Raw genomic sequence first — 24,159 nt, 5'->3', positions numbered from 1 at the left:
TGGGACCGGGGGTCTCGGCTGCAGGAGGGCGGCGCGGGGGGGGATAGCACCAAGAGACCTCCCCGGCCCCCACCCGCGGGGCACTCAGCGTGGCGGCACGGCAGCACCGGCAAACCCAACGGAAAGGCAAACGGCTGCGAAGACGCAGGGCGGCCAGGATGGCACCGGGAGGGCCCCACCGCGGCCCCGCACCCCTCGCCCTACACGGTGGTCTCGTACTCCAGCACCTCCTGGGGGATACCGGGGGTGCGGTACTGCAGGCGCGGGGTGGTGGGCGATGCGTACTCCAGCGCCAGGATGGTCTTCCGCAGACGCCGGTCGATGAAGTGGGCGTCCCAGGCCGGGTACTTCTTCCTGGGCAGGTCAATGCGGATGACGGGCCTCTCTGTCCGCGGGGCGCGGGCGGCCGGCGCCGGCGGGGCGCAGGGTCTCACCTGGAAGACGGGCACGCAGCTGTCCCGCTCCCCCGGCGCCCCATCCCGCTCCCCCCCTGTAGTCCGCGGCAGCGAGCGGGGGGGGCTGGTGACGGCCTCCGTGGGCGACCCCGGCGCCGGGGCCGGCCGCTGCCGGAAAATGCAGCCCCCGCCACGGGGGCTGAACATGGGGCCGTTGGGGTGCAAGAGGCAGTAGTAGATGAACATGAAGAAGATGCCGAGGGCGAAGCTGGAGCTGACCACGCAGACGAGGATTAAGGCGTCGAAGTCGGAGGTGGTCTTGCGGTCGTAGTAGAGGAACCAGAGGACGGTGAGGGCGGCGTTCTCCGACAGCGTGATGACGTAGTAGATGCACATGCGGTAGCGGCTCCGTCCCTCCTTGACGTTGAACCAGCAGAAGATGTAGATGATGCCCACCACCATGTTGTAGATGATCTCCTCCCACTTGGACATGCAGAAGTCCGTCTCACCCTGGATGATCCAGAAGGTCATGATGCACCAGTGGGTGACGATGAAGATGCCGAAGTAGAGCTGGAACACGGAGGCGAAGAGGGCGAAGGCGATGGCGCGGGCGGCAATGGTGAAGAGGTGCCACAGGATCTGCACCACGGCCCCCTTGTAGGACATGGGCATCTTGTCCTCCCGCGAGTCCCGCAGCACCTTCTGGTAGGAGGCGATCATCCACGCCAGGGAGACCAGCGAGGCCGAGGCCGAGAGCCCTGCGGGGGCAAAGCAGGGAGAGGTGGTGAGAGCCCGCGGCAGCCGGGCGTCCCCCTCCAGCCGCCCCCATCCCCCGCCGCGGGGGCCGTGTCCCTTACCCTGCAGCGGCTCGATGCTGTTCTGCTGCACCATGATGCTGAGCTGCAGCACGAGCTGGGGCGCGCTCTTCAGGAAGGTCTCCAGCAGCCGCAGCATGCTGATGTCCGCGCTCTCGAACATCATCCGCCAGTAGAAGTGGCGGCGGCGATGCTCGGCCTGCCACCGGCTCTGCAGCCCCAGGTACAGCGTGCGGAGGTACCTGCGCGAGGGAGGGCAGGAGGGTGAGAGGAGCCCCCGCCGCCCGGGCAGCCGAGCTCACCTCCCCTGCCCCTGCCGGGCATACCCCGTGCCCGCTGCCAACCCGCTCCAGTGAGCACTTCCCCCCCGATCTGGGGCCATGGGAAGCCCCCCACGCCGAGGGGGGCCCCGAGATGCCAGGAAGGGGCAGCTTGTGCAAAGCCGGCTCAGCACCCTGCTGCCCTGGGGCTCACCTGGCCATCACCCTGCCGCCCACCCAGCCACCACGGTGCCCACCCAGCCGTTGCCCCACTCCTCCGCCCCGCGGTGCTGCCCCTGCGCCCTCTCCCCCCGCACAGGGTCTGGCTCCCCTCCCCAGCCGGGGATCCCACCCGCAGCCCCACTCTCCAGCCACCCATGGATTTGGGGTGCCCTGGCCCCAGCCCAGCACCACGTCCGGCTCCTTCTCAAAGGGGCTATTTTGGTCCCGGCTGGCACGGAGCCCACCCTGCCTCCCCCTGCCCCGGCCAGGACGGAGGCACCAGCTGGTCGTGCCGCGGTGCCCACGGGAAGCTCACGGGTGCTCGTGCCGGCGCTGCCTTGGCTCTTGGCAGGGCTGTGAGCGCGGGCACGCGCCGGCCCCGGCCATCTGGTCGTCGGCCGGGGGTCAGCGGAGGTGTGCGTGGCACCGACGCACACACCGGCTGAGTCACTGCCACCAGGGACCCCTCCCCGCAGCACGGGGCCAGATCCGGGCACCACAGGGCCGGACGGACAGGGCATCCCCGGGCAGCCCTGCCTGCAGCACGGGCCGGCGGCTCCGCTGCCTCGGGGAAGGAGGGAGCCGGATGAGAGAGGAAACAGAAAGATGAAGCGGGAGGATGTCGGGCCATAAAGCTTCCTCCCAGCCGAGTAAAACCGTCATGCAGAGCGACGGCCTCTCCATCAGCTCCAGAAAGCGCTGCCAGCCGACTCCATTAGCCCAGAGCGCGCGAGAAACCCTGATCCCAGCACTTTCGGCTCAGCCGTCAGCGGGAGGAGGCAGGGGCCGGCCCTGCTCCCGCTGCAGGGACGGCCGGGTGCTCCCACCCCCGGACTGCACAGCCCCGAGACCACGGGGGCCATCAGCTGGGGCCACCGAGGCCCCCGTGCCACCCCACTGCCATCTGCTGCCACCCCGGGCAGCCCCGCCGGCTCCCGCGGCGTGCAGGAGGGCAGGGTGGCCACACCGGTCCCACGGGGCTCCCGTGGTCCTCCCCAGCGAGGCCGACGAGGCCCTGGCAGCCCTGTCACCGCCTGCCCCATCCGCTCCCACCGCCCTGCCGGGAGCCCCAAAAAGCCTCCCCGAGAGCCGGTGGCCGGGCAAGACGCTGCTGTCAGCAAATAACGCGCTTTGAGTAGTTCTGCCCCAGTTTCAGCGGGTGCCAATGGCTGCAGGGGCCAGCCCACAGCCCCGCGGCCAGCCCAGCTCCCGGCCCCCGCCGCCTCCTTTGCGTTGGTGTCAAAATGATGCTTTAACGTCCATCTCGGGGGGAGCAGCTAATTTTAGCCTTTGCTGCAGCCCATCCCTTGCTGCTCGGGGGGAGAGGCTGCAGCCACCCGGCTCCTGGCTCCCGGCACAGATTTGCACCCCGGTGCCACTTGCTCGTGGGCAGCCAGGCCAGCGCTGCCATCGCGGCACTGCCGCGGCCGCTGCCCCCAGCCCCTCTCCCCACCAGCCGCTGCTCCCAGACCCGCAGAAGGGCCCGGGGCCAGACCCCCCCTTGCTGGCAGGGTGCGAACCAGGGCACAGCCTGGGGACGGAGGGCACGGCGTGGGGGAAAGCCACGGGAGAAGCAGTGCAGAGCCCGGGATGCCGCAGGGCATCGCTGCTGGTCCCAGGGCGCTCAGGCACGGACGAGGCCTGGGCACCGGCGCCCTCACCCTCTCCCTGTAATCAGCCTCGCGAACCGGGCTCCTCAGCACCCTGATCCCGCCGCCTGCGGCGCACAGCAGCCCCCCGCGCAGACCCCAGAGCCGCGCCGTCCCCGGCTCCTCAGCCGCTCAACAAGTGACCCGCGACCTCCCCCAGCTTTCGGCGGGGGCACAATTATCCTCCCGTCTTCCCGTCAGCTCCACAGATCTCATTAAAATGAGATTTCATCTCCCATCAACTTGCCAGAATGAAATGTTGATTCTTATTTGTTATGCATTTGATCATTCCGTGGTGTTTCAGCCCAAAGAAACATCCCTGAGCGCTGACAGCGCAGGGCGAGCGCTTACCAACCCAGCGCCGCAGCCGCTGCATGGGAAATACAGAATCAATCACTTGAAAAAAAATCATTTAATTTTCAAAAAACTGATGATGAGGCAGAAACCGACGGCGAGAGCTCTCAGGGCTAATTGCTCCCTCCTTTGTATTACAAAGAGTAATCCAGTAATCCAACGAAACCCCCGCAGCGGGAAGGTGGTGGGCTCGGGTGGGCACCGGGTTTGCCAGAGCCCCGCTACGGCCTGGTTTGCCGGAGCCCCACCATGGCCGGGTTTGCTGCCGGCAGCACCGGTTGCCCCCAGCTCCCAGCTCCTGACCTTGGTTTTCAAGTGTTGGAAGAAAAGAAGTGCTAGGAGAAAAGCCCAGCCCTGGTTATAACCAAATCCACTAATTGCCATTCTTACATGGAAGAAGATGAGGGACCCCCCGGTCTAATAGCGAGCGATACAGAGTGTGATTTTCCTAGAAGGTAATTTGCGATATCATCCCTTAATCCTTTATTTAAACGAGGAGAAATTTGCTTCCCTGTTGCAGCCATTTTAATCCCTTGCACATCCCGCCAAGTCAGGTCACCAGGGAGAGCCGCACGTGCGCCCGGCTGGCACGTCACCGCACCGACGAAAGCCCCTGCGTCCCGCTGTCCCCGGGGTCCCCGGGGTGCTCCGGGAAAGGCTCAGCCCCTTGTCCTGCGCACTGGGGCCAGGCAGGGACCCCCAGCAAGCGACTGACCCCAGCACTGAGTCCTGCAGCGGGACGAGGGGGCACCCCAAAGCTGGGTGCTCCCAGGGCTGAGGGGGCTCCTGAGCAGGCAGAGCAAAGCCCCGGGGGTTTTGGGGGGCACCTGCGGGTCCCAGCTCTGCCACCCCTCGCGAGCCCACCCAGGGAGCTGCTGAGGGCATCCATGCCCCGCGGGGCTGCCACCGGCCTGGCGTCAGGACCAAGGGGTGGCACTGGGTCCCCAAGCCAGCAAAGGATGGGGGGACATGGGCTGATGGGGGGCTTTCGGGGAGGAACTGTGGGTGGAGAGGGCACCCCGGGTCTGGCCCCGGTGAGCCCCAGGCAGCCAAACCAGGTGTGACCCTGGGCTGAAGCAGACCCGGGGGGACGACGGGCACAGCCAGGGCTGTCCCCAGCCCAACGGGGCCCGCAGAGAGGCACCAGCCAGCTGCCAGCCCTCGGCGGTGGCAGGGGACCCCGGCACGCTGCCGGGGGGAGGCAGGCATGGCGTGCACAGCACCCCTTCCCTTCGGCGTTTCTCTGGTGAAACAGCTGGTGACTTTTTGCGAGCAGAGCGGGTAACAATTCCTGAGCTGCAAAAACATGCAAGAAGCAGCCCCCGCGCGTGGGGTCCCCCAGCCGGGCCCGTGCCGCTGCTGCGTACACGAGCACATGGTCATGCAACCGGCACCGTCTCTGGGGAGCATCCGTGGCGGAGTATTTGCATCATGAACGCGCCGATGACAACTAACTTCAGCAGCTTCTGGCAGCAGCTTTCATTTGGGATAATCTCAGGGTTAGCGCTCGGAGCTGGCGTGCCTTTGCTCCCGGTGTTTCTGGGATGTGGGGGTCTTTGGCGCAGCTGGGGCTCGGGGCTGCGCAGCGATGGGTTTGGTGGGGGTGAGACCCGCCGAGGTGATCGCAAGGCAGGGAGGAGGCAGTGAATCGGGGAAGGGGGAGATGTTCGGCGAGGGGCACGGTGCCCCGACCAGGGAGAAGCCTTCCCTTCACATGCAGCATTTATTCAACACTTCTTAAACTGCCACATCCACCTGCGCCGGATCCAGCCTCGCTAATGGGTTTAGCGAACTGCATTTAACTGGCCACCTGAGCTAATCCCAAATCCCAAGATTAGAAAGAGCCTCAACTGCAGCTCAAGACCAACATGTCCTGGAGGGTCAGTGCTGAGAGTTATCGCTTTAATTGGCTTAAGAGCCTCCGTGGTGCGGCAGACCAGGAGAGCGCGGCTGACACCAGCGGGAGCGAAGCCCCCGGCCGCAGCCCGGCCCCAGCTCAGGCCAGGCTCAGGCAATTGCCCGCAGGGCGCTGGGGCCAAGGCCGGCTGCAGGCAGGCTCAGCGGCCGGCGGGCCAGGGAGCTCCTGGCCTCTCCCTCACCCGCTCCCCAGCACGTTAGGCAGGGTTCGCACCCATCCTGCAGCCAGTGTACCCCGAGAGCTGCCACGGGACGGAGCGGGGTCGGGACGGACAGGCGGTGGCTGTGGTGGGGAGGGAAGGGGCAGGAGCCCCTCCAGCACGGTGCGCGCTGCAGCGTGAGACCAAGCCAGACAGCCCGGGAGCAGCCCAGGAAAGGCAGCAGACAAACGCACGCACGCAGACAACAAGAGGGAGTGGAGGAGCCTCTGGACTACGGGAGGAGAAGCGGGAGGGAAACCGGAGCCGGGAGCGCTGCCTGCCCGGTGCACTGTTCCGGGAATTGGCCATTGTCCGCTCCCCTCCCAGCGCCAGCCTCCCCGGGAAGCAGCTGGGTGCCAGAGCCACGGCTCTTCCCGGCGCCCGAGGATGGAGCTCAGCGGAGCTGGGAGGGAGCGGTGCCGGCTCCACGGCACAGGGGAGGAAGGTGCCAATAAACCATCAGCTCGGGCTTCTGGAGGGTCTGCAGAGACGCAGGCAAAGGGCCTTGAGCCCGCTCCAGTCTGCCCAGCTGCCGCTCGCCCTGCTGCACAGCCTGCCTTTCCCAGGCAGCAGAAACGCAGCCCCGGTGGGGAAGCCACCAGGCTGGGGAGGGCCGGCACCTCCCCACCCGCGACCCCACGGACTACGGCGAGCTCTGAGCAGCAGGATCCGAGCCTGAGGCGTTCGGGGCCTGGCAGAAGCACTCCCTGCCCCCCCAGACCCGGCTGCCGTGGCCAGGCAGGCCCCCCGGCAGGCCCAGCACCGCCGGCCACGGGGACGGCAGGCCTGTGCCGCCCAGCTGAGCCGCAGGCTCCTCACACCGGCTCCTGCCCGCACCCACAGCTCCTGCCCACACCCACCCGCACCCACAGCTGGGCTCTGCCGGGGGCTCTCCCCCGCCGCCCATCCTGCTGTGGCTGCAGAGGGATGGATCCCCGGGTCCCCCCGCCGCCGAGACCCCTGCTGCACCTCGCCGTCCCCACCCGCTTCCCCCCCGTGCCCTGCCGTCCCCACCTATGTCCCCCGTGCTGCACCCTGCTATCCCCACCCAGGTCTTGCTGCACCCTGCCGCTGCCTCCAGCCCCAGCCCGGCTCCGTGACCCCCGTGCCTCCAGACCTGCCCCAGCTGCAGCAGGGGCGTGAGGTCCCACTGCAGCCCCCTCAGCTCCATCTCGGCCCCCTGGTACCCCATAGCCCCGTCCCCCCGTGCCTCCAGACCTGCCCCAGCTGCAGCAGAGGGACAAGACCCCACAGCAGCCCCATCCCAGCCCCCTGTCCCCTCATGCCCCCCGTCCCCCCATACCCCCCGTACCTCCAGACCTGCCCCAGCTTCAGCAGTGGGACAAGACCCCACAGCAGCCCCCTCAGCCCCATCCTGGCTCCCTGTGCTCCCCATCCCCATCCTGTCTCTGTGTCCCTTGTGACCCCCCCGTGCCTCCAGACCTGTCCCAGCTGCAGCAGGGGGATCAGGCCCTGCAGCAGCCCCATCCCAGCCCCCTGTCCCCCCTGTCCCCCCTGCCCCCATGCCCCCTGTACCTCCGGACCTGCCCCAGCTGCAGCAGGGGGATCAGGCCCTGCAGCAGCCCCATCCCAGCCCCCTGTCCCCCCTGTCCCCCCTGTCCCCATGCCCCCCGTACCTCCAGACCTGCCCCAGCTGCAGCGGGGGGATCAGGCCCTGCAGCAGCCCCATCCCAGCCCCCCGTACCCCCATACCCGCCGTCCCCCCGTACCTCCAGACCTGCCCCAGCTGCAGCAGGGGGATCAGGCCCTGCAGCAGCCCCATCCCAGCCCCCCGTACCCCCATACCCGCCGTCCCCCCGTACCTCCAGACCTGCCCCAGCTGCAGCGGGGGGATCAGGCCCTGCAGCAGCCCCATCCCAGCCCCCCGTACCCCCATACCCGCCGTCCCCCCGTACCTCCAGACCTGCCCCAGCTGCAGCAGGTGGATCAGGCCCTGCAGCAGCCAGACGCAGAGGCGGCAGCAGCCGCGGGGGCCGCGGGCGCTGTCCTTGGTGCCGCCGCCGCTGTCCTTGGTGCCGGCGGCGAAGTCGTAGACGAACCACCTGAAGCTGAGCAGCTGCACCACCAGCGAGGGCAGCAGCACGAAGAGCAGCGTCAGCCCGAACCACCACCGCTGCCCCCGCACGTAGTAGTGGGCCGCCAGCCACAGGTCCGAGGCGCCGTCCGCGAAGCAGACCAGGAGGGCGCAGAGCACCCAGCACCCGTCCCGCAACCGGTACCGCCGAGCCGGGGGGGCCGCGCCGCCCGCCCGCCTCCCCCCGCCGCTCCCCGGGCTCTCCAGGCTCACGGCCGGGCCGCCGCCGCCGCCGTCCGACTTCGCGGCCATGTTGTCGGGGGAGAGGAGGAGAAAGGAGGGAGCGGGAGAGACTTCCGGAGGGAGGACGGCGCCGGCGAGCCCGCCCCGGCAGCGCCCGCCCCCGCCGCCCGGCCCGGCCCGGCCCGGCCCCGGCAGCGCCCCCGGCCCGGCCCCGGGGCCCCGGGACCCCGCCCCGCCCCGGCCCCGCCCCGCGGGGCCCCGGGGGGGGGGGGGGCAGCGCACGGTGCCGGGGGGCGCCTCCCCGCGCCGGGAAGGGCAACCGGTTCCCCCCGCCCCGGGTCGGTCCCGGGCTCCCCGCACCCCGCCCCGCGCCCGGCGGAACCCCCCGGGGCAGCGGCCACGCCGCCCGGCCGCGACCGGAGCTCCCTGGGCAGCTGCTGGGCGGCCTCGGGCCCCCCCGGCCCCGAGCCGCGGCCCCCAGCCCCGGCGAGCCCCCTCTCGGGCCCGGGAGCGGGCCGAGGCGGTGCGAGCCCCCCAGGGCCTGGGCGCAGGGCGATGCTGCGGGTGCCTCTGCTCGCCCAGCGCCCGGGCAGGGCCGCAGGCGAGACCGCCCGAGGGAGCCCCGGCAGGGACCTGAGCCCCGCTTTGGAGAAAGAGTCCCAGCCCTGGGGACATCCCTGAGGAGCCACGCAACCGGGCGAAGCACCGAGGTCTCCGGGTGGACCTGGGGTCTGGGCGCACGTGTGCCCAGAGGCTGCCCCGCTCCTCGGCTCTGCCCCGACATCTCTCTTCCTTTTGTTGCCCATCGGAGTTCGGATGCAGCGTGGCCGGCAGAGCCAGGCTGCCCGGGCCGCTGGCGGTGCGGGGGGCCGGTACCACCACGGGACACATGCTCGCACGAGGAGCAGCACTGCACCGGCATCCCCGGTGCCGCTGGGAGGGAAGAGGCTTTTTGCTCCTTTGCAGCGCGTCTCCCGGGAGGGTGATCGCATGCAGGCAGCTGCCTCACGAAGGCAGCTTCAGCCTCCAGCCCAGAGGGACAGCCTCCTGCTTGCTCGCTGCATTTCAGCCCCCACGGCTCAGCCCCGCGTGTCTGCCCGCCGAGGAGCCCCGCGCGCGGCCGGAGCCTGGCCCAGGCGGCACACGGCGAGGGGGAGCGTCTTTTATCCCAGAAAACGCGGCCAACTTCCAAAATCCGCCTTGCAGAGCAGCGAGGGGGATAAGCGCAAAGCCGGGGCCAGTCTGGGTTCCTGGTGCACGAACGGAGGGACGTTGCAGCACGAGGGAGCCCCGTCAGGCCCTGGGCGAGGCTCACTCCATGCTGCATGTATTAGCATGGGTAATGCGACTTAAATACCTAACCTTGAGATGCTCCGCGCAGATCCCCTCGACAAATGCCTGCCTGGGGGAGGGGACGCTCCCAGCATCCCAGAGCCCGAAGAAAGCAGCCTTTCATCCATCGCCGGTCGGGGCCAGGGTCCCTTCGGAGGACCGGCTCCGCTGGCCAGAGCCCCCGCCGATGCCTGGCCAGCCCCAGCCCTGTTTGGGCTCGTTCCTGGGGGGTCTCTGGCCCGGCTGGGATTGGAGCAGAGCCGGTGCTGCCACGACGGTGGGCACAGCACCAGGGAGAGGGGACCTGGAAACCAGGGAGAGACGGACCCACCTTCCTTCACAGACACTGAAACACCCCCTCCGAAACAGCAGTTAAACATCCACAGCCTGAGAACATGGGAAGCCTGGTTGGAAGTCTGCTTTATCTCAACAACAGGCCCCAGCAGCCACAGGAAAAAACGAGAGAGAAAAAAACCCTATAAACATCCCCGAAGCCTTCCCGTGCAGCTGTCAGCAGGCAGGGAGGGTTTCTAGCTGCATACATAAAAGCGCTGCAAGGAAGAAAAAGGAACATGCTGAAAGCAAACCCTGCTCTTTCCACGACAAAACACACAGCAAAGAGAAGCAGCCCTCGGCAGCAGGCGGGCGGCCGGTCCCTCCGACAGCCCGGTTCCCAGGGGGCACGTAAACGTGCAACTGGTCCAAACGGGCCCCCGAGCTGACTCCAGCTGCCAAGCAAAGGGCCTGCCCCCGGCGCCAGCTCCAGGAGGAGAAATCCAGGCTGATCTGCGGCTGGCTCAGAGCTTGGCTGGGGAGAGGCCCGCGGAGTGCAGCACCAGCCACCGCTCACTGCCCTGTGGACGTTTTCCAGGTGCCCCTGGCTTTGCGACCCCTCCTGCCGCAGCAGACTCCGCCGCAGCTTCCCCCGCGCCCGTGCCGGGCTGGGCCCCCCCTTCCCGGGGAGAGCGGCCCCTGCCCCTCCCTGCGGCCCAAGGTCCCTGGCAAAACCCTGCCTTCACTGCCCTGGGTGTCATTGACAGCTCCAGACGGCCACTGCGCTTCCCTCCGCTGTCGCCAGCACACGGGCAGCTCATCCCTGTCCCCATCCCTATCCCTGTCCTTGTCCTGGTCCCTGTCCCCATCCCCATTCCCATCCTCATCCCATCCCATCCCCATCCCCATCCCTATCCCCATCCCCATCTGCAGCCTCATCCCTATCCCTATCCCTATCCCTATCCCCATCCCCATCTCAGCCCCAGCTGAGCCCCAACCCATCCCGATCCGTAGCCTCATCCCTATCCCTATCCCCATCCCCATCCCCATTCCCATCCCTGTCTCAGTCCCAGCTGAGCCCCAACCCATCCCCGTCCCCAGCTGCATCTCCATCCCCATCTGCAGCCTCATCCCCATCCCTATCCCCATCCCCATCCCCATCCCCATCCCCATTCCCACTCCCATCCCCATCCCCATCCCTATCCCTGTCCCCATTCCCACTCCCATCCCCAGCGCTCCCACGCAGGCTTTGCCAGCGCTCCCCCCCTCGCCTCGCCGGGCAGCGTGAGGGCTGCTGGAGGCGGTGGGAGGTTTCCCGCCCGTCCCGGTCACCACCCAGCCAGGCCACGCTTCCCCAGCACCACCCCCAGCCCCGACCTCCGCAGCCAAACCCCCGTCTCAGGAGGCCGTGTCCGTGCGTGTGTGGCAGGACAGACGGACGGGGCTTTCACTGCCCACAGAGCTTTTTGTCACCGGTCTGAAAAACATGTGCCCCCGGGAGGTAAATGTAGCTCCAGCTCTAGCCAGGGCCCCAGCAGGCATCAGGAGATCGGGAGGATCCCATCAAAGCAACGAGGACCAAATCTGCCTCCGTGCCCGGCAGAACGCGGAAGCCCATCACCCCGCGGTGGGCGCTGCGCTGTGAGGCTGCAGGAGAACAGCAGGCCCACGTCCTGCGCCCCATGTCCCGTCCCACGTCCTGCAGCCCACTCTGCAGCCGACCCCGGTGCCCGTGTCCCGCCGGGACTCCGTGGGAGCCAGCCCTGCGGCGGTGGAGAGGAAGCAGGCAGCCCCCGATCCCGTCTGTAGCTCTCCAGCCAGCCGCCCCCAACGAAAAAAGGAGCATTCTCCAGCGCTGGCATCCAGCCCCAATCCCGCTGCCTCTTGGTTGATGTCAGGAAAAAATCCAGCCCGAGCGTGAATCACTCCCAGCCCGGCCAGGACGCTGTGCCCGAGCGCTCGCTCCCACCGCTCCCCGGGAAGCCGCCTTATTTTAGCGCAGGCTGCCACAGACGGAGCAGCTCTCCCCAGCTAACGATAACAAACGACTTTATGGGATTAGGGCCAGTAATCTCCCGATCTGGGTAATCTCCCTTAAGGGATTATTTGCCCACGGAGGTGTGGTGACCACCGGCCAGCCGCCGCCTCGCTCCCTCCATCCCTGTCCCCTGCGGTCCCCACACGGCCACTGCCATCTCCGGCGGCCCGGAGGTGCCGCAGCGCTGGGGGTCACCGCGCACCCTCCGGGGAGCTTCTCGCTGAGATGAGTCCCGCAAAGGCCACGAGCCAACGGGCCCGGTTCCCCCCGCCGCCGCCGCTTCTCCTCTCCCCCACCCACGCTCAGTGCCTCGGTGTCACCGGGGCTCCCTCCCGTAAAAGCACCGATCCAAGACAGACCGGAGGTCCTTCCACCATCCGTGGGGAAGCAACGGCGGTGCCGTCATCGCGCGACGCTGAGCGGCATTGCCAGGGAGGCGGTAACGGCGCGGCCAGCTCTGCCGCTGGCAGGGACCCGGCAGCACCGGCCGGAGGTTACGGCCAGGCAGGAGCCCCGGCCGGGCGCTGCCACGCCGAAGGCCGGTCAAGGCTTTCTGGGCAATCAGAGTGCAGAACCCCGGGCAAGCGTGTAGCTCATCGCGACCAGCAAGAAACAGGAGTGGGACCAGCGCCCGCGCGGTGCCCGGGCTGGAGGGGAAGCCGGGCCGGTGGTGCTGAGCCGGGAATGGCACCGTTTCACCAGGGAGGAGCAGGGACACGGGACAAGAAAACCCGCGTCCCCCGTTACCCGCCAGCCCCGGGCGGCCTCCCGGGGCCCCTCTCCCGCCGCAGAGCCCGCGCGGCGAGGCTCTGCCCGTCCTTGCCAGCAGCGCTGGCTCGCCCCGCATCCCCGACACCCCATTTCTCCGCCTCCTCTTGCGCGTGGGCTGGCGGGGGTGGAAAGAAGGGGATAAAAGCCATTTTGAGGGGCGACGTTTCCCCCTTCCCGTAGGCAGCGTCGTGCAGGGCAGAAGACGGACGCGGCGCCCTGGCAGAGCCTCGCGGCTGCTCCGAGCGTCCCCGGGGCCTGGCGCAGACCGGGGGCACCGGGGCTGGCTGCGGGCGAGCCCAGCCGCCGTCGCCACGGCCGGCTCCCGTCCCCGGGGACAGCAGGCCCTCGGCCGCCGAGCTCCGGGCGAGCCACCCGGCCGCGCGAAACGAAACCCGCGCTCGTCGCCCCGCGCTCGCAGCGCTCCGGGGAGAAAAAGGGAGAGGAGGGCGACGCGGTGCCCCGGGGAGCCCAGGCGGCTGCCGGCGGGGGGCTCGCGGCCGGGGAGCGGGGCCGGGGCTCGGGCGTCTCCCGTGGGGCCGGGGCCGCCCTGGGGCACGGAGCCAGCGACCGCCGGCCCACACCCGCGGACGAGGTCCCGCGCTCCCGCTGTGCCGCCGCGGCCGCGGGCCGGCGCCTCCCTCCCTGCCCACGCCCGCTCTCGCCCCCCCTTCCCGCGGGCCCGGCCACGCGTGTTTTCGGACGCGCGGCCCGCCATAGCCGGCCCCGCGCCCCGGCTCCGTCCCCACCGCCCGGCTTCCCCAGACCCTCGCCACCCGCGGGCCCGCCGCCACGCGTGGGTCCGCCACGGGGGGACGGCCGCGAGGGGGCGCCCTCTCCCCCCCGCTCCTCCCGCGGCGGAACCCGCCTGCGCGGCTGCGGCTGCCGACCGGCGGGGAGCGGAGCCGGACCCGGAGCGGAGCCGGACCCGGACCCGACCCGCGGCGGACCCGGGGCCGAGCCGCACCGGAGCCGGTCCCGGAGCGGAGCCGGCAGCGCCATGGCGCGGGACCCGGCCTTCGTCCTGCGCTACCTGACCGAGGTGGAGGAGCTGGCCGAGGACGTGCTGGCGGCGCGGCAGCAGGTACGGCCCGGCCCGGCCGCCGGCCACCTCCCCTCCGCCGCCGGTAGCCCCGGCGGGCCTCCCCCCCCGGTAGCCCCGCGCCCCGGCTGCCTCTCATCTCCCGCTGCAGATCGTGGACCTGGACGTGAAGCGGAACCGGAACCGCGAGGCCCTGCGGGCGCTGCAGAAGGACCCGGAGCCCGACGGTGAGGCGCGGGCCCGGCCGGCGGCGTCCCCCGTGGGCCCCGGCTGCGCGGCGGGGGGAGCGCGGCCCTGACCCAGCCCTTGCCTTGCCCTCCTCTCCCCCAGGCAAGGCCATGGTCTGCTTCGGGGACATGTTCATCGAGCTCCCAAAAGCCCAGACCAGGGAGATGCTGCGGAAGGGTAAGGCAGGCGGCCCCCGCCGCACGCGTGGCAAGGCCGCGACAAGGTTTTAGAAAAATAAACAAGGTTGCGCCCAGTCCGGGCTTGGAAGCGCCCAAAACCTCCCCCGGGCAGGATCTGGCCGTCGCCGTCGCGCGGGGCAGGGCCCTGGGAAGCGCCTTCGGGCACGGAGCAGCCGCGGGCAGGGGGGACCCCGAGGCGGGGGAAGAGCCCTCGCCTGCGCCCGGGCCCGGGCTGCCACGCTGAGCGTCCCGCGGGAGGCTCTGCCCGCGCCCCAGAGCCCACGGGCCCCCTCACGCCTGTCCCGCTTGTCTCAGACCAGGAACATCTGGATGAGGAGATAAACAATCTCCGGAAGGAGCTGCGGGTGAAGGTCAACCGCCTCTTCGAGGCCCAAGGTAAACGCTCCTGTTCTGGAACCTTCTCGGTATCCCGGAGCAGACGTCGCGTGTCAGGAGGGTCCAGCAGCTCCTGAGCTCTGTGTGTTCCCGCCGCCGCTCTCCCGCTGGCTCCGCAATTCCCTCCCTGCTCCAGCAGCTCTGCACGGCTGCTGGTGCGGAGCCGTCACCCACCGGCACGCTGAAGGGGCTCCCGCGTCGCCCGCCTCAGCTCCCAGGGCCGTCCCTGCCCTCCCCGCAGCCCCTCAAGTTGCACATGGACCACTCCGCTTATTGTCTAGCAAAATCCTGATTTTTCCATCTGTTCTCTCAGGTAAAGCTGAGCTGAAGGGATTTAACCTGAACCCCATGACCGCTGAGGAAATGAAGTTAATCAATCGCATCCTGGAGGGCTGAGGTGGCCGCGCCATCGTCACGGCGCGTATTGGGGCTGTCACCCGCGGAGCTCACGCAGCCGCAGCCCTCGGGGTTTGCAGGACAGCGGCGTGCCCGGAGCCCGCCTCGGGTGAGGCCTGTGGCGGGCGCCGGGAAGCGTTTGGCTCCTCAGCTACGCCGACGCAGTGTCCTTGGATCACGAACCCTTCCCGCTCCTTGCTGCGGCCCGGGCGGCGGAGGCTCGGGCTGGGACACGGCCCTGGGCGAACGCCTGTGGCCGGGGTGGAATGGGATTATTAAAATGAGAGCAGCGGGGCATTGCTCACTCCACGTGTCTGTGTTCCTTGTTGGGTTTTTATGCGAGCAGTCCTGGCGTTTGGCTTCGGAGCTGGCTCGTTGTCGTGTCGGGAACAGGAGTAGGAGGAACTGGGAATGCACAGCGTGGCCGAAGCACAGACGAGGAGTTGTGCACGCCTGTGGTATTAGAACAACGCCAAACTACGCAGCTGAAGCACGTCAGGAATCTTTAAGATGTGCAGGGAGGGACAGGGGGAGGCAGCATCCTTTTTGCCTCGCTGGGAAAACGTGCTACTGGAAGGCAAGAGACCAGAGAAACGAGGCCTTCGGGACTAGATGAAGGGATAAAACGTACGTATATTTAAAAAAAGGATCCCGAGGAGGGCTGAGCCGGAATAGTCGCTGAGCAGGAGTAGTGACTGAGCCTGTCCTGTAGTGAAGGACAATTGATTTAACCAGTAATGGTTTCTTCCAAGGTTTTAACATTTATTGTCTTCCCTAGTCTGAACGTGCTACCCCCACACAACTTGGTTAAGACCATAAGAAGATTTTTAAAAAATTAATCACAATTAGGAATAGAAAACAGTGAGTTTGATATTTTTTTTTTTTTCTCCTTTCCTGCGTACAGGAAAGTGTCTGGGTGCTGCCAAGCCCTTTCTTTTTTTGAACTTCTGCAAAGATATTTCTGGATAGAATTTAAAAACTCCAAACGCGGCCGTTGTCCTTGTTTCCCTGGCTCTCGGGGGAGCTCGTCTGTTCTGTCAAACCTCGCGTGCCTGGCGCAGCGCTGGGCCCGCTCCCTCGCGCTCTTCCCGTCCGCAGCTCTGGCGCAGCCCCGCAGCGCTGCGCCCGCAGCACCGCCGCTCCCCCGGCTCCCCCACCGCCTCCCAGCCTGACGGGTCGGAGCGGCCGCCTCCGGCCAGCCCGGCGCTGCTTCGCCCGCTTCCACACGCTCTTCAAAGTATGCAGAGTTCTGAAAATACCCTGTTTCACTCTCCTTCAAACTGAGGTGCGATTTCTTGAAATCTAAAAAGCCAACTACTGTTGCTCGATCTAAGCTTTACAATTCCATACTCTAAATGTACAACGGCAAGAAGCGAGGCCGTCCGCTTCAGGCTTAAGTTTCAGGTACACAGATTAAAAATAACACCAACTTATTGCCTGAACTGTCTTGCCTGTGGCTTTTTCAGAAAATTGCATCTCTTCTGGGAGCGAGTGGCAGCACGCTGTGCCAAGCCCCCATGTCAGCCGCGCTCTTGCATAACCCGCGTCGCACAGCCCGTCCCCGTAACGTGTGATGGCGAGGTTATTTTTACAGTATCATGGCAACAGGTTTTCTGCTCTGACATGTTCCCGCAGTAGTAGCAGTAGGAGGATCAGGTGCCTGCCTTTCCCAAAAGATTTGTTTTGCCGGTGTTTAGCCCCTTTATTTTCTTACACGGCAGAGAATGAAGCTCTGCGAGTGCGGAGGGGCAGCCGAGACGCCAGCATCCCCTGTGTCTTGTGTCAGCCATTATGAAATACTGCGTTACCAAGCTTACCGCAGCTTCCAAGCTGGGAAACCTTACGAAGCAAGGAGGCCGGCGTCTTGCGCTGCGAGAAGTGGGAACTGCTGCTGCCCCATACGAGGGAGAGAGGGTGAACTTCATCCACAAGGATCTCTCCCATCCCAAGCTTGGGATCAGCACTACACTTTCTGCTGGGCAGGAAGGTTCCTGAAAAGCCGCTTCAGTTCTTTCTTGCTGCCATCGTAGCGGCCTGCAATGAAGACATTAACAGGGGAGTTACGCGTCACCTTACTCCTCCCAGAGAGGCAACGCAATGTCCCGCTGTCAGGTGAAGCTGTACTCGGGTTTTGTTAGTTAGAAACTACAGCCAGAGCCGATTGTACGCACACCGAGCTCCATACTGCAAAATAAAGTTACAATACACGTCAGCCTCTAGGAAGCACGACTTCAGAATCCGAGCAGTACTTCCCGACAGTACAATACACAACTAGCTGCAGGAGAGCGCCCAGCGCACGGTCACCACAGCGGCTGCAGCGCGGTTTTTGCAGCAAAGCTGGTGTACGAAGAACTGCTGTGACTTAAGGTGTGAAAAGCAGGACTAGGAACAAAACTGTTCCCGCTGCATTTACACGCTTGTTTTCAACAGTGCTCCCGCAGCCTGGGCGCTTACATCTGCTTTTGGAAAGCGTTTGTTCCCTTTGGTCTCTTAATCCTGTAAAAGCCCACAAGCCCGTTCTTGTTCTTTTATTCTCGGGTGAAAGGTGCGTGCTCTCCTCTCGCTGATGTGCGGATAGCTTAGGGGCGCGAGCAGGGCGCCCTGCCAGCACCTAAATGTGTGTTTGCCATGATGTTCTCCTTCACCGGCGGCCGCGGGTCCCCCCCTCTGCTGACAGGCCCGTCGTTCCCCAGCAGGTCAAAGCCTCCAACGCGCTTCTCCCTCCCCGTCAGCCTACAACATCACATATGTGCACCGAAGTACCTGAGCAATGACAATTAGCTGTCTGCACCCAGGAATGAACTCCCAGACAATCGGAGACAAAGCTGAACAGCTGAAAGCAGCGGACATCTTTCTACTATTAATATCGGAGGTTAGCGCAGTTGTAAAGTCAATCACAAAACGCTGCAAGACAAGCTGCTCGGAACAGAGCGCTCCGGAGCGGTGAGCGTGGGAGGCACAATGCAGAGGGGCCTCTGACAGAGAGCTCTTGTGCAAGGCCCAGCTCCAACACAGACCGTTCCCCCTGCAGCCCCGTCCTGCTTTGTTTTCCCACTCTGAAGCGGCACTGTCATTGCTTACTTTGCTCTGTTTCTGGAAATTCACCATTTAATCACTATAAAAGGTTAGGGTATTATAATTGGTTGCCAAGACAGACATGGAACCACACCATCCATTCCAATCATTTTAATAAGAACCCTTAGAAAGTAATAAACATCTTTTTGCCTGCCTGCCCTCCCTGTCCACAACGTGAAGTGTGTCTTTGAGTAGCTGACACTTGAGTTCAGTTTTCCTGGCTACTGGCAGCGAGGGAAGGTGAAGCATCCACCTCCAGAAGCCAGCTGCGGAGATACAACAACAGTAAATTAGGGAGAAACGGGCAGTTTTGCCAACGGTTCATCTGAGAGAAACGCCTGTCCACAAAATCATTACCCTGCTAGCAGGCAGGAGTAAGTGTGAAGCAATAGGAAATCCAACCCTAAATCTCTTTCCCATGCACCGAGCCAAAGAACATTCTGAGCTTATTGCAAAGTTTCTATTCCTGTTCTCGGTGGTACGAAAGAAAAAAAAAAAATCCCTCTAGCTTCCAGAAAGACATATAAGTGAAACCCAAAGTCTAGCTGAAGCAGTACATGCTGAGGAGAATTCACAGAATGAGCATTAACCCTTTTTTAGTGGCAGGACACGGACGTCTCCTGGGAGCAGTTTCCTAGCACACCACAGTGCTCAAACGGCTCTCGGAGGAGCGCAGCAGCACTATCTGAGCGCCGTGACCGCATCGAGGGCTTTCACTCCGATTCATTTGTTTCCTGACCAACTGAAGGGACTCCAGCTCTTTACGTGCAGGCTGCCCAAGCGGTAATTTGGTTTGAGGCTACGAACAGAGTAGATTGTGCAAATTAGAGCTATCCAGGACCACAGCTGGGCTGCACTTATTTGCTCATTCGAAATAAAGCTGTCCCCAGTGGCACCACGTGAAATATTGGACTGGTGCTGACAGGACACAGGGCTGTAACAGGTATAGCAGCTACCACGTCTTGTTAGAGGGAAGAGTTAAAAAAGTATAAATTAGAGAAGACATTTGGTAGGAGAGCACCGTCAACGTAAATCATATCTAAGGGAAATTTCCTTACCTACGGTACTGCTTGCACTTCACATGATTAAGGCTGAAAGAACAGTAATCCTATCTGCTCGTCATTTCTGAAGTGCTATTTGCTGTTTCTGGTTTTTTCAACTCCTGTAATGACAAGTCAGTTACGCTCTCAGGTTCCTGCTGTTGCAATACTTGGGTTGCGTACCTAGCAGATTAAAGTTCAGCTGAAATTCTCAGAATCTTATGATACATATTTTTCACTTAGCCAGTGAGAAAAGCTGTATTTAAAAAAAAAAAAGCTATGGGAGCAGCCCATAAAATGGGAAGTTCAGCACCATCCTCCATTACTCTCAAACATTGACCCTCATCTCAGATTCATGAGGAATCTGACATCCCATTTACATTTTTTTTCCCTTCTCTCTCTCCTTCTCTCAGCTGCCACCTCTCGAGAGAGGAAGCTTAACAGCGACAGTTGTGTGCAGCAACGTCAACCCCGTTGTACCGCTGAGGTCTTAGAAGCGAAGGGCTAAGCTGTAAGATATCTACACCTCGGAAGAGCGCTAACCAGAAGGTTATTGGGTTTAAAGACAAAAAGATCAGCCTTATAGATGTGCAGGCAGCTGCATAGCAACATGAAAGCAGAAGGCTTGCCCAGCCTCTTTCTAAAGCTGAGCTCTCATTGCCGGCACCAGGAGACGAGGCAGCAGCGTTCAGTGGCTGCAGCAGGCGGCAGGATGAGGCCGGCCCGCCCGCGTCGGCCAGAGGAGCCCCCCCGGCAGGAGCCGGGGCGCAGGCTGCCGGCACGGCGGGCCCCTCGCCTTCCCGGGACCGTAATCAGGTGCAGCCTTTTGCACCGCCACGTTTGCGAGATGGGCATCTGGAATGAAGTAGAGATACGGACCAAAGACAAACGGACACTGAACAAGCAAATACGGAATTCTCACTCTAAGCAGTCCTCTTCTGCCCCAGTGCCAATTAATTACCTTCCCTGTCTGTAATCACAGGCTTCAGCCACCTGAGCTTAAATCCAACACTGCCCGATGATATCTTACTAAAAATTGCAGGAAAAAATTAAAAATCAGAAGTGATCAAGAGCGGTATCTGGAAAATGAAAGAGCAACTGGCCTGAGCTAGTACTGCACCTCACGGCTGGCGCGAAGCTCTTCAGGCCACCAGGTCTCCAAACCTCAAGGCGCCTTCACCCAAGGCAGCTTGCTGCACCCTCGCTCCGGAAAGGCTTTTGATCATTCAGAGCAAGCACAAACTCTGCTGAACTTTCACGGAGAGACGTGATGGATTTTCCCGTCTCCTAAGCCATCAAATTGAGGTGGGATACCTTTTGGGAAGATGTGTTAATCGAATGAAAGCTATCAAACTCAATCCAGTAGCAAGCATGACATGCAGGAAATCAAATAGCTCTCTCCCATGAATCAGCCCGTCCTTACGTTCTGTGAAGCTGAGGAAGAAGAAAGGCTGCCAACATTTAACCACGAACAATAAAACCAGGACTGACATTTCAGCTTCGGTCCTAGCTGATTTGTCAAACCGACATTTCCAGTGACCTGGTGACACCAGTTCTGCGATGAAAAGAAAGGAGAGAGACAGGGTGCCAGCAGCAGCCACAGGACAGCCGAATCCTGTAGGTGTTCGCAGGAGTCGGAGGTGACGAGGTTCATCCGATGCATGCAATACCAAGCAGTAAAATTGCACAATCCTTTTCTTACCCTTCTTTATGGCACACGCAGACGGGTAGGACACAGCGATCATCTCTGCTATTCAGAGTAAACCGTGTATTAGAAAAGCAAGCAAATCCACCTCTGTAGAACCAGGCCTTCAGTGGGACGTACGGGGAGAAGAGGAAAGGAGCAGCTGGGCGCTGAGGCAAGGAAAACCATTTCTGGCGTAATAACGGTGGTTTGCACTTACATAAACCCTCACGTCAAACCTTCACCCTGTGAAGTGCAGAGAAATGTGTAACATAACCCAGTTGCTGATGTTGCTGCCTAGCGTTAGACCTACCCAAGATCAGAAGTTTACGTACAAATATGCACACAAAGTGCAAGAAGTCAGATCCCGGATAAAGCATCTGACCATGTGGGAAAAGCCATGGTAAGAAACTTTGTTGTTGCCCTGGGGAAGGGTGAAGGAGTATTACAACAGACAGGCCCAGGAGAACAGAACAAGTCACCGGCAGGAGGAGAGGATGAAATAAGAGCAAAACCACCCCCAAATGCCTGTTGGGTATTCCCCAAGGAGAAGACAGAGAGTCGTTCTCACCTTCTTCAATCAATGATATCCTTCAGTGTTCAAACAGGAAAATTCCTTCACCTTGTGACCTGTCACGATACAGATGGAAGTTACCGGCTCCGACGTTAGCGTGTCCTGCTCCTTCCCAGAACTTCCCTGCAGGAGCCCTGCACAACCTGATTCATCGTCTGTTCGTATGCAAGCACATTTATTTGAGGTTAGGGGGCAGGGAGATCCAACGACCGCTCTCTAGTGCAAAAAGCTCAGATCCGTAAGTGTTAGGAGGATTCCCGGAGGAAAGGGCAGAGCAGGCAGGCAGCCTACGGGGAAGTTCCACAGGACCGAATAAACAAACTCTGTCACATGCTTGCAGAAACATAAGTAACGCAACATATGTTGTCAGGAATTTTAAGTCACATTTTAAATTTCTGTACATTATAGAAGAACTTAAACAGGAAAGTCACGAAAGATGCCAGCGACCTACGGCAAGCAGGAGCAGAACAATCCTGAAGGCAGCCGAGGCTGCACGAGGTATTACGAGCGGGTGACGAGTGGCCCAGAGAAGCCACCCGAGAAGCCAGGCTCCCCAGGGCACCTTCCAGAGGAGGTCCAGGCTCCTGCAGCCCCAGGACGCGGCACTGTGCCCGTCCTGACCTACCGCTGCGCCCCGCGCGCGGGAGCGGGCAACCCGAGACGTCGCAACACGGGGCCGCTCAGGAGCACGGCCCGACAGAAGGAGTAACGTGGAGATTATTTTCACTTGTCTGTGAGTTTTGAGGTCAGCCACAAACTATTTCATTTAAGTTGTTGGTATAATCTCAGTAATCACAGGTTTTTCATACATCCTTGTTTACTGTGTTCTGGTTATTTACCATGTTAATTCAGGCTGTGGGCATAAAAGCAGCTTAATATAAGGTTTTTGGTTGCCAATTAACACGTTCCCATTTGTAGAGTTAGATAATCACTAGCTGCTACCCTCCTGGCTGTAATTCACATGTTAGTTTGCATAATTACCTCCCATTCACTCCTCGCAAGCGTGCCCTTGCCGACGGGCCTGCCTCGCAGGGCAAGGCGAATCCTCCCGTCCCAGCCTCCTCGCCAGACCCGCTGCGCAGAGCGGCTGCTCGCTCGCAGGTCTCACAGACGGGTGGATTTTTAATTATGCACCACGGCACGATGCTCATGATGTTAAATGGCTTGAATCATCTGGCAGAAGCAAGGCGTTTCTCAGCGTCACGGCGAATTGTCGTAATTTCTAAAGGAAACACCATTTTTCCTTGGTCCCCAGGGCACTGGCTGAAGTGGAAGTTGCTGCGTTCAGCACGGCTCTGGGTAGCTGTAGGTTTGGGGGGACAAACGGGATTCAGAGCACGAGGCTACCCTTCAGGTCTCTAACTGCAGCGCAGAGAGAAGCTAACGCCACCCAAACCCACCCCAACTTGAGCTCCAGGCCGCAGGTGGAGTCTCCCATAATCTCGTCACATTCTCAGGACGGAAGCCTGCTCAGTAAGGTGGCTGGACTTACATGGGCTGACATCTAATGTGGTGGGATTTCCCTAAAACCAAACAGATGCTTTCATAGCTCCAGCTTTAGGGGCTGCCCTACAACACTGCTTAACCAGAAGCCCAACTAGACGGCTGCCCCACACACCCACACCCTCTTGCACACCTGCAGCTGAACTGAATGATTTCAGAGCATGAACTTGGCCATAACCCCCCAGCGAGAACCCCTGGGAGCACGATCTGTTCCTCCACGCAAGAACTCCGCACTTTATACCTTCACCATTGAGTTAACCTTGGCCTACAAATAAACTCAGCTCAGTTGTGACTGCTGAAATAAACTGTTGCACAAGGAGCGTTTTGGTAGGACGTGCTGGCCAGGAAACAGCACCTGGCTGTGCCCCATTCCTCCCGTGGATTTCCTGCACATTTGCCTCTCCCTCCGCAAAACGAAGGCATCCAGTCACCTCTGTCTCACTTTCCTTGGGAGAGCACACACTTACTGGTTTCAGAATCCAAGCGATGCCAGGATTCTTGCGAAATTCTTCCACAAACAAATAGCACTCTGAAGGCATTTTGAAGGTCTTCGGAATAAAGGCACGTTTTGTTGCCTCAAGCTTTCCTGCTTCTGACTGCTTCCGAAACCTCTTCAGATTCTTCACTAAGCAGTTCTTCTGACTCAGCTGGGTAGAAAGAGAAATGTAAGGCTCAGCTCAACAAATGCTCCCGCAGCCCAACTCACTGTAATTGCCCTTGAGAAGTTTCTGGTGACATCTGGGGATCGACTGCACCGCGTACTCTGAGGAGAAAAATAAATAAATACGGATACCATTGAGCGCTGCTTTTTCTTTGTGGGGGAGAAGGCTCGGGTTTGACTTTCTGTGTCTGCACGAACAGGGGAAGCGAGAACGGAGCAAGCCTCACCAGTTCTGCCATTTCTAGCGGGGCCTCCCCGCGCAGTCGGCTCACTCCTCGCCAGGACGGGCTGGCGCTGCCCACGCCGATGGCCATCGGTGCCTCTGCGGGCAAGCTGACCCCGGGGCCGCGGCAGCCCAGCTCCACCGCTGCCGAACGGCCGCGGGGCACGGCCCGGCGTCACAAACCGCCTGCACCGGCGGGCGCGAGGGCTCCGGGCAGGGACGCGTCCTGCTCCGCTGCGGTGGAAGCAGGACCCCGGGGCAGGGCTCCGGGGCTGCAGGAGTTTGACCTGCTGCAACTAAAGCCGCCCACGGACGCAAACGAGACTCCCCAAAACGCAGCCCGAGGCCCTGTTGCAACGCACCGCCCGCAGGCGGCCTGAAGGCGCTGCTGGGCAGCGGGGCACCGCTCCCGGCTCCCGGCCGCCGGCCCGCGCCCCCCTCCCCTGCGCGGGGGCCTGCGAGAGCTCCGGGCCGTTACCCCCCGCCGGCCTTCGGCTGCGGGCAGCCGGCCTGGGCCTAAGCCTGGGCCTAAGCCTGCGCCTGGGCTTAAGCCTGCGCCAGGGCCTAAGCCTGCGCCTGCGCCTGGGCCCGCCAGGCCGCGCCCGTCCCCATGGCAACCGCGCCGCTGCGCAGCAGGGGGCGCTCGCGGCACCGGAG

At 62.9% G+C, this 24,159-nt stretch overlaps 3 protein-coding genes across 4 annotated transcripts; 1 reads left to right on the top strand and 2 right to left on the bottom strand.

Annotated features, from left to right (window-relative positions):
- Positions 1-200: 200 nt before the first annotated feature.
- Positions 201-8,159, bottom strand: XKR7 (XK related 7; the record flags this gene model as incomplete). The annotated part of the gene is made up of 3 exons (XM_082325949.1): positions 201-1,153; positions 1,253-1,452; positions 7,729-8,159. 3 exons carry the CDS (start codon positions 8,157-8,159, stop codon positions 201-203), a joined length of 1,584 nt encoding a protein of 527 aa, XP_082182075.1.
- A 5,221-nt stretch (positions 8,160-13,380) lies between these two features.
- On the top strand, positions 13,381-15,051 carry PDRG1 (p53 and DNA damage regulated 1). Of its 2 annotated transcripts, XM_082326226.1 has the most exons (5): positions 13,381-13,585; positions 13,695-13,770; positions 13,874-13,948; positions 14,266-14,346; positions 14,660-15,051. In XM_082326226.1, the coding sequence occupies exons 1-5, from the start codon at positions 13,502-13,504 to the stop codon at positions 14,740-14,742; spliced, it is 399 nt and encodes a 132-aa protein (XP_082182352.1). In that variant the 5' UTR covers positions 13,381-13,501; the 3' UTR covers positions 14,743-15,051. The 2 variants fall into 2 exon arrangements, with proteins under 2 accessions (XP_082182352.1, XP_082182353.1); XM_082326227.1 differs by lacking the exon at positions 13,874-13,948.
- Positions 15,052-17,226: 2,175 nt separating this feature from the next.
- TTLL9 (tubulin tyrosine ligase like 9) lies at positions 17,227-23,593 on the bottom strand (the record flags this gene model as incomplete). Its single annotated transcript, XM_082325706.1, is given in 7 exon segments — positions 17,227-17,475; positions 17,972-18,028; positions 18,030-18,175; positions 18,583-18,616; positions 20,560-20,768; positions 23,086-23,289; positions 23,507-23,593. Coding segments are annotated over 7 exon segments (891 nt in total). The 3' UTR covers positions 17,227-17,321.
- Positions 23,594-24,159: the final 566 nt, after the last annotated feature.

This window comes from Platalea leucorodia (genome assembly GCF_965183815.1).
Source record: "Platalea leucorodia genome assembly, chromosome: 13".
NCBI classification, from domain to species: Eukaryota; Metazoa; Chordata; class Aves; order Pelecaniformes; family Threskiornithidae; genus Platalea; species Platalea leucorodia.
The sequence above is the reverse complement of the archived record's forward strand: the minus strand, read 5'-3'. Positions and strand labels throughout refer to the sequence as shown.

Excerpts from the sequence above, each read along its gene's own strand:
- PDRG1 (XM_082326226.1), top strand. The coding sequence starts at position 13,502 with ATGGCGCGGGACCCGGCCTTCGTCCTGCGCTACCTGACCGAGGTGGAG. Across the intron at positions 13,771-13,873 it reads GAAGGACCCGGAGCCCGACG|GCAAGGCCATGGTCTGCTTC; the intron begins GTGAGGCGCGGG and ends CCTCTCCCCCAG. Across the intron at positions 13,949-14,265 it reads CAGGGAGATGCTGCGGAAGG|ACCAGGAACATCTGGATGAG; the intron begins GTAAGGCAGGCG and ends CGCTTGTCTCAG.